Source organism: Corythoichthys intestinalis, chromosome 4, assembly GCF_030265065.1.
Source record: "Corythoichthys intestinalis isolate RoL2023-P3 chromosome 4, ASM3026506v1, whole genome shotgun sequence".
In the NCBI taxonomy this organism is placed as follows: Eukaryota; Metazoa; Chordata; class Actinopteri; order Syngnathiformes; family Syngnathidae; genus Corythoichthys; species Corythoichthys intestinalis.
Window position 1 is genome coordinate 33,646,294 of NC_080398.1, and position 14,014 is coordinate 33,660,307.

General features: G+C 39.9%; 1 protein-coding gene across 3 annotated transcripts in view; it reads left to right on the plus strand.

Annotated features, from left to right (window-relative positions):
• Positions 1-10,333, plus strand: part of LOC130914260 (raftlin-like) — a 228,887-nt gene extending 218,554 nt beyond the window's left edge. For all 3 annotated transcript variants that reach the window (XM_057833276.1, XM_057833277.1, XM_057833278.1), the window contains 2 exons: positions 703-778; positions 2,973-10,333. In XM_057833276.1, the coding sequence (XP_057689259.1) occupies positions 703-778; positions 2,973-3,506 (610 nt within the window). In that variant the 3' untranslated portion in view covers positions 3,507-10,333. The remainder of the gene's footprint in view (positions 1-702; positions 779-2,972) is intronic.
• The last annotated feature ends 3,681 nt before the right edge of the window (positions 10,334-14,014 follow it).

Sequence of the window (14,014 nt, forward strand, 5' to 3'; positions counted from 1 at the left end):
TTCTTTGAGGCTTTTTGGGTGGTTTATATAAGAACTCTCGCATCTATTTCATGTTGAAAAAGGAGAAGATTTGTAGCGGGGCTTTTAATGTTGCTGAGCTGTCACCAAACAGCCGGCGTTCTTCTTGGTGGACGACGTGAAGAGCTCCGTTTTAGCCCCAAAACAGCAGGACTGAACATGAAAGCCACGAAGCAGAAACAAACTATAAAGCTGTCAGAAACAAGCTTGCAGCGAATGATTTGTAAGAGAAAAAAACAAAACAGAACAGACGTCTTGTTAATGAGAGCGGCGTGGGGAAGGAATAAAAGGCGCAGGATCACAGAGGGGTGCCGACCCAAAGCATGACACGGGCGCATGTGCAAGCGATCGAGGCTTTTGTCAGAATGGAAAAAAAAAAAAGACTCAAAGACAAATTACAAAGTGTCGTCGGCGTGAAAGTGGTGCTGACAAATGACGGCAGTTAAGAGGGCCTGATTCCACGAAATCAGCGGATGAGAGCGGTCGACAAGTCTCCTGGTTATCAAGATTCTCTCTCTGGACTAGACAGGACCTGTGTTTATCTTGCATTATACAACAAACGGAGGGATTCATCAGCCATTAGTGAATCGTAGAAATGTGTACCAATGAAACTAAATTCCTACTAAGAAACATTATCTCTCGATATATTAATCATGTCATGAACTCTTCTCGTGTCCTCTGCAGTGATGGCAGTCTGGCGACCAAACAGATTGTGTTCCTGCAGAGACCAGTCTTAGGACGAAAGCGGAGGGAATCCAAGGTACGCGACCTCTCATATCTCCTGAAGTTTTCCTGGGTAATGTCATAAATCCTTAGCCACGTTCACACAGATGTTTTCCCTTTTACGCCAAACACAATGGCCTTTCTGTGAGTGCTAAGGTGAATTCCTCGGCTGTGGTTGAAATGTTTACAGAAGCAGTGGTAGACATTTATTGTAGATGACCTGAAACAGTCGTGATAACCCTTGAGGCTAACCTTTTGTGCACATGGAATGACATAACACGCTGAATAGGCCAAAGGTTTAAAAGACGGAGTTCACAAGATTTCCTGTATGTTTAATGATGCCAGTAAGTGTTAAGTAAAACTCTGTTAGTTCCCACTTATTTGTTCTTCAAATTTTGCTACTAGCCATTGCATTATTGTATCTACAGTGGTACCTCGAGATACGAAAGCTGTGTACACGAAAAATTAGCTTTACGAAATGTTTTTTTTTATCCTTTTTTACTTCAAATTACGAAAAATTAATCATACGAAAAGCTAACACGTATTGTAATAGATGAATAAAATATACTTACCACAATGTGCTATACAATGCTAAACTATACGAAACAAAGGAAGAATATAACTCACAAGCAATGCTTTATCAAGGCACAAACAGCGAGATGAAATAGCAAGCAATGGATTCTGAAGTTTGTCTTTTAGAACTCCCTGTTTGCTTTGAGCTTGAGTAGTCATGTGATAACATCAGTAGAATGGGCGGGAACCTGGCAAACTAGTTGAGCTTTAGTGCCACTAGGGAGCGGTTTTAGTAAATCCATAGACTTCACTATTAGTTACGGGACATGGGGCTCAGGGCCGATCCTTAAGGGGCCTATTTTCAAAAACTTAAAATTTAATATTTTCAAAACCAACGCCGTGAGCGAACTAAAACCAAAACAGGCACCTCCCTTTGGCATATATGAGTCTCCATGAGCAGCGACATCAAAAAATACCGTTTCCCTAATAAAATCCTGATTCATTATGTTTTTATACAGGTATAACAAAACTTAAAATGGCTATAAAATTCTCAAATTTTATGCTAGACGCACAAAAATCACCAAACGCAGAGATAATAACCTATATATTCAGGAGCAATAGCAATATTTAACATACATATGTTTCTGCCCAAAATAGAAACTTTTTTTTTTTTAATTTAGTTTAAGTTTTAAACAGCTAATAAATCAAATTTCACACCAGAAACATACTTGAGGAAAGCATGCAGAATCATCTTAATTTTACTCAACAAAACTTATTTAGGTTGAATTCCGATGTTACTATTGCCTCAGCACGGAGGCACGTCTTGTCGGCTATCTGGCCCTTGTCATTTTTAGATTAAAATGTTAAATAAAACAAAAGGATTTTTTTAAATAACGGGAAGTTGGCCGAAAATTACCTGATCATTTGAATGTAAAGTTACACTACTGTGTGTCGATAGAACTTGGTGGGCATCACAAAACAAAGAGCTTTTAACTTGAAAATTCTCGCAAATAAATGCATACATTCCGGAATTTCTATAGATATGAACATAGAACAGTCTAGATTCTTGGTTAAAAGCAAAAAAAAAAAAAATAACGGGCAGTTATCACTATACGTAAATATTTCGAGCAAAAATTACGCTATTGTGTAAATCCAACATGGCAGCCATCACCAAAAAAAGATCTTTTTAAGTTGAAAATATTTGCAAATAAACCCAAAAATCCCGGAATTTCTATAGATATGAACAAAAAAGTCTAAGATTCTTGGTTAAAAGCAAAATAAAACAGGCAGTTAGCATTCATTTTACGTAAATATTTCGAGCTAAAGTTACGCAAATTTTTTGCATGCACGGGGCAAATTTATATAATAATTGATTCGAATCCTCGACCAAATCACTCTTGAGACACTCATACCACATTTGATCGCAGCATGTGTTTGAGTTTATCACAGTGAAAGCCAAACGCTCTGCCTGGGGTCGGCCCCCAACGGGAAGGCATGGCGCAATGTTTGTGGGAGGCGTCTTATCAACTGACGGTGAAGTCTATGGTAGAGCTTAGAACAAATAAGGCAATTTAAATATAAAACGCGATTCATTATACAAAAAAAAAAAATCCTGATACAAAAGCCACTCCGGAGCAAATTATTTTTGTATTTTGAGGTACCACTGTAATTCATTCAGTCAACGGATGAAACGCTAATGAGACCTTCCCACGTTTCAGAAACTCATCTTCAAACCTCGCGGCAAGGCGAACAAGAATGGCATCAAAGACAAAGGAAAGAAGACTAAACCTAAACTAGAAAAAGATGCCAAGATTCCTGATTACAGTGAAAAGCTTGGGAACAAGGAAGATGAGGGGAGAACCGCAGAGAGCAAGAAAATGCATGAGGAAGATGAAAAGATTGACGATGCAAGCGCAGTCAAAGTAGAAACCGTCCAAAATAAAGAGGAAGCAGCTGAAGTAGAAGACGTGACAGAAAAGGAAATGCCTGAAGTTGATGAAGAGGGATTGAAAGAGTCTTTCGAGAAGACTGACACCCAGGAAGTGACAGATACAGCCACTGAAGAGACCGTGGTTGGGCAGGAGGTTGAAGCTTTAGTTGAAAATGGTGTAGAAATGGATGAAGATGAAAATGAAGATGAAGAAGACCACAAAAAATGCAAGACTGAAGAATCGGTAGTCCTAGATGTGACCGCCAAGGATACAGTAGCTGCTTCACAGGCTCCAACGATGAATGAAATACCACAAGAGTAACTCAAAATTGACAAAACTCTACCGCTAAAACCTCAAAATCAAGACAGGGTTCACACTGACATTGTTGGGACTTGTACCGTCACAAGCTGCATTGACCTCTAAAACTGCCATCTTTCATCCACCGACTCTACTGTATAACCACACATTGTGAATGTACCATGTATCCTTGGGGAGCCTGAGGCAACCAGAGCCAGAAGATGCTTGGACTAGACTAAGAACTAGAACGCCCTCTGCCTTCAAAGGGACAGGGAGTGCTACATGGACTATGTACACAGAAAAGTGATGTCAATGCACATGGATTCTGCTTTGAAGTCTTGACATTTTCTGCTTGTTTTTGGGCTCAGCCAAAAAGTTGATGAAAATAACAAAGAACACTGGTCAACCTCCGTCATACTACTGACTGCTTAAAAACAGAAAGGACTGCTGATTCGTTCAGTTCTGCATGATTGGAAGGCTAACACAGTGGGAGGGCTTTGTTTGCGACAGGCAATCCAAAGTAGCGTCAAGAGATCTTCGGAGCTGATATGAGGATGACAGCTACGCTCACCTTGCATACAGAATGTTCGGAAAAAGCGGATGGGAAATTCATAGGAAGTCAATGTAGCTTTTATCTTCAAAGATGTATTCCCTCTCAGTGTTCATCTTGTTTCTGGCCGTCCATTGAAAACATTTGTCGGCTACACCTTTAGTTTTAGGTACCGGGAGTCGTAATTTTAGTGGCTATGTAACCCAAACTTGGCTCAAAGCTAGAACACGCTATAGTTGATCGGTGAAGGAAAACCATGATTACAACAAATTTTGGAACCTTGAATTAAAAAATAAGAAATTGCAAGAGCAGTATGTAAAACAACTGTGGATACTCTAGTATTGTGCTGTAAAAGTTAAGAGGGATTTTGCCCCTAAATTTAGTAGATTTTGACTTTTGTGGACGTTTGATGTTAGAGATCCTACTTTGAGTCTTTATACACAGACAATCTTGGTTTGCATCAAAGTTATGTTCCTCCAGTGGCCACTTAACCCCAGATTGTTAATTGCTAATTAAACTCCAAGCCCTCCCAGTTCAAAAGGATTACAGTGATCCCTCACTAGTACCATCCATTGCGTTTTTTTTTTCTCAATAAAAAAATAAAATAAAATACAGATGAGCTGTCCCGAGCCGATTTTGTAGTCTCTCTCCCTGCTCTTTGTTGGTGGCAGTGCACTGGAGTTGCTTATTAAAGTTAACGAGGATTGACATATGTTTAATGTTTGATCTTGTCAGAGAAGCAAACTTCAAAAAGCCGCATGCGTCAATCATCGGTTAACTTGTTAAACAGTTGCTGTGGCAACTCACTGTGTGCAAGTGAGCAGCTTGAGCAGATTTCAGTGGACTCACTCAATGAAGCATTTAATAAATCCAAGCATTTTTCTACTTTTTTCTTGTTGAAAATTATTCAGTGGGACAGTAACATGTTCAAAACTTATCATTATTACATTTGAAGTGCTTAAAAACCATTTATTGAAATTAGGGCTGTCAAAATTATCGCGTTAACGGGCGTTAATTAATTTTTTAAATTAATCACGTTAAAATATTTGACGCAATTAACGCAGATGCCCCGCTCAGACAGATTTAAATGACAGTACAGTGAAACGCTCACTTGTTATGTATTATGGAGTTTTGCCGCCCTCTGCTGGCGCTTGGGTGATTTTATAGGCTTCAGCACCCATGAGCATTGTGTAAGTAATTATTGACATCAACAATGGCGGGCTACTAGTTTATTTTTTGATTGAAAATTTTACAAATTTTATTAAAACGAAAACATTAAGAGGGGTTTTAATATAAAATTTATATAACTTGTACTAACATTTTTCTTTTAGGAACTACAAGTCTTTCATCCATGGATCGCTTTAACGATGTTAATAATGTTAATGCCATCTTGTTGATTTATTGTTATAATAAAAAAATACAGTCCTTATGTACCGTATGTTGAATGTATATATATCCATCTTGTGTCTTATCTTTCCATTCCAACAATAATTTACAGAAAAATATGGCATATTTTGTAGATAGTTTGAATTGCGATTAATTACGATTAATTAGTCTTTAAGCTGTAATTAACTCGATTAAAAATTTTAATTGTTTGACAGCCCTAATTGAAATATATAATAGTTGGGTTTTTTTTTTTATTCTTTGGGGGGGAAAAAAGTGAAAAACATGTCTTCTATATGGCTCTTTCCAATGCTAAATCTGAATAACTACATTGAACACACCCCAAAAAAAAAAATAATAATAATAATAATAATTAGGAGGGAGGGCGCTAATTCACGGTTTTTCACTTATCGTGGAAGGTTCTGGTCCCTATTAACCGTGAAAAACGAGGGATCACTGTAAATGCCCATTTCTGTCAATGGCCGCAAATGAGTTCATGAAACATGAAAGTTATAATTGCAGGAAATATTTCTATGAAAAATATTTGCTGGCCATAAATTAATGTTTCACCTTACCATACTATTTAACATTTTCCAGCGAATTTCTCTTCTCTGCAATCCCGGAAAACTCACTTTTCTGTAATAGTACATTCATGCTGTGAATTTGCAAGTGTATAATTTGAGCTAACGAAAGTAGCTGCAAGGCACCCGCGGCGCGTTAAACAAAATATAAATGAATTGGCTCGTTTGAAAGTACTAGCAGTTTTGCCATGGCTTTTACCTCCGGCTATTTAAGCGCTCCTCAGCAGGCGTCGTTTATAACAATAAGCAAGTGGTGAGATGGCGTTTAGTCGCGTTTTTCAGTGACAGGTGGGACGGCGGGTGGGTCGACAAGGTGAGAGGCGGCAACGTCCGGTACCGGATCGCTCATTAGGTTGCTAATGGCTTTTGTCAGTAGGGCGTCTGTTAGGAAGCTTGCATTCATTACACAGGGGGAGGGTTGTCATAAAGATGTCCCCCCAGGTACCTTAGCAAGTAGCCTTCAGATTCCACACAGTTCACTTTAATGTGAACCGACTTTTTTTTTTCTTTGTGATTGTTTTTCTGCCTAAATGTAATAATAAGATCCGAGCAAGACAAATTGTTTGCTTTTCTAGTGTCCACCTGTTGCAAAAATGTCTGGTGTTGTTTTTGTGTAGAAGCAAAAATATGTGAGACCATCTTAGCCTTAATTAGCCTAATTGTCTTGAAACTGTTTCTTGTACAACATTGGTTCTTGGAGGTTTTTACACGTTTTGAAGAGGTGTCTAAAAATTCTCTCAGTCACAACACCTGCAATGTTCTGGAAATTCAACCCATAGAGACAGTGTCACTTGGCAACAAGGAATTATGAGAGTAGAAGTGCAAAACAAAAACTGTCAAGAAAACCACGTCTGAAATGATTAAAAGTCTTATTTAGCTACAAATGAATTTATCAGTTCATTTCCGGAAAGTGATCATTCCTGAAAGTGATCGCACTTAGCAACAATGAATTTGGTTAAAATATGTAAAATGAGTAGAACAATACATGAAAAATCTCAAGAAACCATCCGAGTAGACCTCCAAAACCATTTCTAGAACCTATGCTCAAAAAAGGCAATTCTGCCAATTTGGTTTAAAGTGCCTGTGACACAAAAAAACATGTTTATTTCATATTACAGTGCTATTTTATGCTCCTGAATGAAATGGACTGCTTGGATGGGTGTAGAAGCGATCGATATATTCAATTTTTTTGATCCCGCGCTATGAAAATGAGAGATTTCCAGCTACGGTCTCGGATTGAGGAAGAACGCGAATGAGACGTCAGCGGACTAACCATTTTCACAATACAGCTATTACTATCGTATGCAGAAGGACTGCGGATTTAGCTGATTTTTCGGATAAATTCCTTTATTTTTTGCGTCATACCAGCCCAATGTGCTGCAGGATTTTGTTGCCACACTAGAGTGATGTAAGGCTTTTTGGATTTCCAAAAGATCCTGTTCACCGCGAATAATGGGCAAAACAAGTCCGACAATCAAGAGACCATTGGACGGATGACTAAGGCTATGTTCATACTACATACAGGTCTTAATGCACGAATCCAATTTTTTCGTGTTTTTCCAACTCGAGTGAGGCATTAACTTGACGGTCTGAACGTGACAAGTCGCATAGAACTGGACCATTTCAAATCCGATCTGGGTCACTTTCGTATGTGGTTCAAATCCGATCTGGGCCACATTTTTCCAGACTGTCGCAGCGGTCTGTACTGTCCAGTCTCTAAAATCGGAATTCATGCAGCAATTACGTCATCAAAAAGCGAGAGAGACGCCACGGTAGCGGTGCAGCTGTGCGTTATTAGCACCTAGCTTGCCTTGAACACGGCTTTTTAGGAAGAGTCGGCCTTGACAACAGTCATAAAAAAATAAAAATGGGTTGAGGATAAGCCTGAGATTGATCGGTTTTCTGTCTGCTCCATATAAGCAATATTTCAACATTGCTTACACGGCCGAGAGTCGGGGCAAACTGCGCGTATGTGTGTATGACATGCACGGACAGTGCGTGCATGCTATCGATCCATATACTTTGAATATGAGCCTAAACTGGGATTATTTATGTCTGTTATTTGTGTCCTCTTTTTAAAAAGCAAAATATGATATCCCTGGAATGACAGATGACAGCCAGCGTGTGTGGTCATTTGTTTTGATGCTTCTGCGCATGCGGGTCATCTTGCTCAGTGCGTGTCGGACTGCGAATTAGTGCGCATGCGTAATACTTGAATGGTCTCAATGGACAAAGGCAGTCTGAACGGGCACGCCAAAAAAACAAGATATGACAAAAAATCGGATTCGTGCATTAAGACCTGTAGTATGAACGTAGCCTAAGTAAGCTACGCGTTTTATGTTATGTCAAACAGTGGGATCATGGTTATGTCAAACAGTGGGATCATGGCAAACATTTTAATAAGGAAATGGCTTGCATTTTGTGGGTGACAATGCTCTCTGTCCACTGAGAAGGACACACGACCGGCGACCTGACGCACACTATAGTCGCCGGCCGATAAAGGCCTGCCAGCGGATAGAGCACTATCCTCGGCTTGGGTCCGGGGAGCCCCCCGCTCTCGTCTCGGGTTCTTGATTGTGTCAAGACTTCGACCCCCCTTGGCCCTCTTCACATGCCCGCCTAGAGAGCACTATACTCGGCTTAGGCCCAGGCAGCCATGCGCGCCGAAGTCTAGTCGAAGCTGAGCACTGCCTGTCTGCCGGGGCCGCGGCAAAACGACGAGCCGAAACTTGCTTGCCTCCGGGGGCTGGCCGATCGGTAAAGACAATCACCCCTGCCGACGTGTGTGACATGAGACAGGGTAGTTTTGTGTGATTTTTTTATTTTCGAAAGGCAAGGAAAAGATTTGGAAAAGCCGCCCGGTTTGGGTTAGCATGTTGCTTAGCTTTCACGCCTCCTGCTTTATTTACGCTCTTTCCTCCGTCGCCAAAGCAGAGGCAGGGAAATGACAAAAGCCGGACTAAGACCGGTGGCATAAAATTGCATTGAATTCTAAATCAGCTGAAATCGATACTCTGCCGACATCATCACCCAGATGGAGGCGCTAGAGCGCTGGAGTGACAGGCAAGGCTAAACGGCAGATTAAAACACTCATGTCTCGTCATCTGCGGTTTGCCAAATTGTTGTATATAGTCGAATCGTCTCAAAATATTATTTTATTTCACATAATAATGGTATTTAATAAGATTTTTTTTAATGGTTTCACAGGCACTTTAAAGTGGAAAAGTTATCCTTGGACAAACCTGTTGGTTAACTGCATGATTAGAAAATTTAGGATCCCTTACAACATATTTAGTACCAAAAGTAGGCCCACAAAAAGTCGTAAGAACCTATGCCTGAAATGACAAGAAAAGTCCATTTCAAAGACCATTTCAGTTCAAAGCGGCTTTTTGATAAGTCAACTTGGTCATTTCCAATTGTCCTTGAAACCAGGAAACTTTTTCTCGTAATAAGTGGCCTGCCTGGCGTATTGACCAACTAATGCTGCAAGCCATCTCCCGAGAGTCTCTTAGTTTGAAACCGAGGGTCCACACCCTGCCCTAAGGCAAAGTGTGAGGTTATCCTTAATGGCGGCCCGGGTTCAGGGGTCACATTTGGCCTTGGGATTGATTTTTCCAGAGGAGAAGCACTCTAATTGTGACCTGAGATGTGACGTGTGATTACATTCTCTCACTGTCGTGGAGGTCTTCTGCCTGCTCTTGACTTAAATTGACTTTTTTTTTCCAGGTTTTACAATCATTTTATGCAAATGACTGGGCTAAAAGAGGCTAGTGCTAATTTTGTTTCCTTTCCCAATTGTATGGCGGTTCATCAGGTTACATAAATTCCGGGAAACAAATTCATCGTCACTGCCATATTTTGAATGTTAACATCACGATGTGACGTACAAGCAATAGTTAATACATATTGGAAGAAAAACCATTTATTTAGAAAAGCAAACAAGGAATGCATGTTCAGTAGAGGCCCCTCTGGATTTTGGTCAAACAGTGGCGATATCATTATTTCATATATTTATTGCCCATTTGATTCCGTATAAATTATGCTAATGCTAAGATGTTAACGCGTAGCTGTGCATCGTTGACAGAACAAGGGTTATGACTTTACACTGTTTTTGCTAATGTTAAACCTGCCAATCTACAACACCGTTGGCCTGCCTTCCCTCCAGTAAAATCACCAGGGTCGCATGATAGCTGTTTATTTGTCTTTACATTCTATTCGGACAGGCATGAACAGTCGTAACCTTGACTAACGTTCCAGTCACAAGGCTAGCGGAACGTCATCTTTTCCCGATAAAAGACCTCTGAGACCAGTGCCACTCTTGGGATCGTGGGTAATTGTGTGTGTGTGTGTGGGGGGGGGGGGGGGGGGGCTGGGGGTGTTTGTGGTTTGTGTTGCTTTACACCAGGATGAAGACATTTTGAATATTTCATCATTCCAGCTGCCTGTTTGTGTATAAAATGCTAACATGCCAGTGATGATGTAGAAGTATCTTTATCTTTATGCTGTCCTGCAGTCCATGTTGTTATTACTGTTAATCACCGCTGCCGCATCTGTACAATTTGTATATTATAAAAGTATTTATATTTAATGCCCACATGTGTGCATCTTTATTTCGTTGAGATGGATTGTTCATGCCATGGAACTAATTGATAACATTTGATATCAATGATTGTAAATTAGAATTAGTTATGTTACATTATTCAAAGAAAAAATATGCCCCAAAACATCTTATCTGGTACAAATGATACACAATAAATTAAATACATTACAGGAAAGAAATGCTTAAAGTGCCTATGACAGCAAAAAGCATGTTTATTTCATATTTCACGCGGTATTTTGTGCTCCTGAATGAAATGGACCGCTTGGATGTGTGTGGAAGCGATTGATATATTTATTCTATTTTTTGAATCCCGCGCCGTGACAATGAGTGACTCCCTGGATTAAGGAAGAATGTGAATGTGATGTCAGCGGACTAATCATCTTTAGTATACAGCCAAAACTACATTATGCAGAAGGACTGTGGATTCAGCTGATTTTGCAGATTAATTTGTTTATTTTTCGCATCTCGCCAGCTCAATGTGCTGCAGGTTTTTGTTGCTGCACCAGGGAGAGGCGTGTGAGACTTTTTGGGTTTCAAAAAGATCTTGTTCACCACAGATAGTGGGCAAAACAAGTCCAACCACTGTGGGACCATTGGACCAACGGGGAAGTGAGTAAGCTACTTGTTTTATATTATGTCAAATACTGGGATCATGGCACACGTTTTAATAAGGAGTTGGCTTGCATTTTATGGGTGGCAATGCTCCCTGTCCACCGAGAGGGCCAATCGGCCGATGACTGGCGGCTTGTCACACACCATGGCCGGCCGATAAAGGCGTGCCTCGGCTTGGGCCCGGGGAGCCCCCGCTCTCGTTTCCGGTTCTCGATTGTGTCCAGACTTCCGCCCCCCTCGGTCCTCTTCGTGTGCCTGGCAATAGAGCACTATCCTTGGCTTAGGCTCGGGCAGCAACGCACTAAGACGTCGGCCAGTTTGTCCGCCGTTCATTTTTCAGCTGCGTCCCCGGCGATGAACACTCCTGCCGGGTGATTTTTCGTTTTGAAAAGACTTGGAAAAGCCGCTCAGTTCAGGTTAGCAGTTCGCCTAGCTTTCATGCCTCCTGCTTTGTTTACGCTCTTTCCTCAGTCGCCGAAGCCGGGGCAGGGAAATGACAAAAGCCGGACTAACTCCGGTCACATAAAATACCGTTCGGGAGGTTTAAGAAGTCGGTACTTTTGACCATTACGCAGTAATTTAGCCCTGTCGTACTGAATGATTGCATTTTTAATATTTCATATTCCATTTAGCACAAAACTTATTTGTCATGACCATGTAATTTATTTAGCATTTGGAAAACACTTACATAAAAAGAATATCCTGTAAAAATATTGGAGTAGAGAGATGAAAACAATGATGACATTTTGCTGCTTTCTGTCACATTTTTGTAATTCTGAATCTTCCCTCTCAATGAGTTTAATTCTAAATCAACTGAAATCTTAACTTTGCCAACGTCATCACCCAGATGGAGGTGCTACAGAGATATAACGACAGGCAGGGCTAAACAGCAGATTAAAAGACTAATTTCTCGTCATCTGTGCTTTGCCAAATTGTTGTAAAGTAATAATGCTATTTAAGACAGACACTTTAATAATTTGACCAGAACTTAGGAAAAAGCAGACATTTGTTGAAATTGCAGAAGTAACAATCAAACTAAATATCAACACAAAAATAACTATAAATTTTGAATTTTACCCTTGTCTACAAACGAGTGTTCATGTTCTAGTTTCATTTTGAAATAAATTTACGAAAATGGAAAAAACACATAGATGTGCATATTCATGAATCTCTGTGTTACAGGAACATACACATAACGTGAATTACATTACAATTGCAATCCATTGCCTCTGCTAACGTCTTAATTAAATAATCACACATCAACCCTCTAGTAGAATGCTATGTTAATGGCATCATTAAAGAGAGACGTCATTAAATGAGCATTGGGGGCTTTTTTTTTTGCTCATAGCAGTAAAAGGTCAAAAGTTTTCATCTTGCACTGATGAGATATTTGCGCCACTGTTGCACCGCAGCACGACACCCCAGGGCTGCATTTTACCCAAACACACCCTCACAAACACATTCATTCCGTGCAACATGAAGGAAAAATGAACGCAGAAGACGCATGGGCATATATGTGGTTGTGTATGGATGTGAAAATCCTAATAATGCCACTGAGGCTCCGGACATGGCCTTACGGTTCAATATTTCAGCCCAGATAATAACCCAGCTCGGCGATATGAAGTTCATTTAAGATGGCCCACAAGGCCAATTAAATCCATACGTCTGGCAGAACTAAAGATCATTACAACAAAACCGCAAACACAAAACCACTCTGCAACCTGCATTGATTGATTGATTGCTAATTGAGGCAGATTGACAAACCGAATCGACTCACATAAAGGCAGCATGAAAGGTTTGCATTATGTATGATGCACAGGACAACAATAAAGTCTTCTTCAAAAAGGTTTTTCCATGTATAAGCTAGTTGAAAGGAGAAAAACTGAACCCAAGGGAGATCAATACACAAAGTACTCAAAAATTCAACTCAAGCCTTCAAAAGATATTCTAAATCATACCGGATATTTTTCTACCGTTTCTGGTGCTTGTCTCCCACGATGCCACACTGCTCTCTAGTGGAAAACGGTGCTACCACACACAGACATTAAATTTTCGATTATTATCAAAATATTAGCTCAAGAAAAAAATAAAGGGTTTATCAAAATTGCTGAATGCTTGGAATATAAAATGGACAAGGTGATCAATTAGTGGGGTAATGAGATTGAAGGTTACGGAAGTCAAGAAAGGAATTTTATGATGACCTTATGATACTAGCCTACTCAACTCAAATTCGCAGGGTAGGTAATATGATGAGAATCAGTGATGTTAATCTTACTCTAATAAGGTAATTAGTTACAGTTGCAAATTACTTCTCTCAAAATGTGATTGTGTTAGTAACTCAGTTACCTCATTGCAAGAGCAATTACTAAATCAGCAAAGTAACTGACATGACATATTCCACACATTATTACATTATAAATTTGATAACATCTTTCACATCAAAGATGTTTATATCGAATTGAGCTGATTTTTTTTTTACCACCCCCCCCCCAAAAAAACATAGGTCAACCTTTTTTTTTATTTTTAATTTCACCTATATAAGAGTGTAACAGTATACAATTATTAACTTTCAAATGCTGTGAGAAAAAGCTTTTTTGTTTTTCCTGTTGCACTGAAACCGCACCGAGGTACGTACTGACTTGTATCGTCACACACCGAATATACAGTGAGGAGCAGAAGTATTTGTACCCCTGAGAATCAGCAATAATTATGAAACTCAAAGAGGTGTCAGTCTACCTTAAAAAAAGTCCACCTTTACCCCATGAGTAACCACCCACCCACTACCCGTTTGAGCTCAATATTGTCA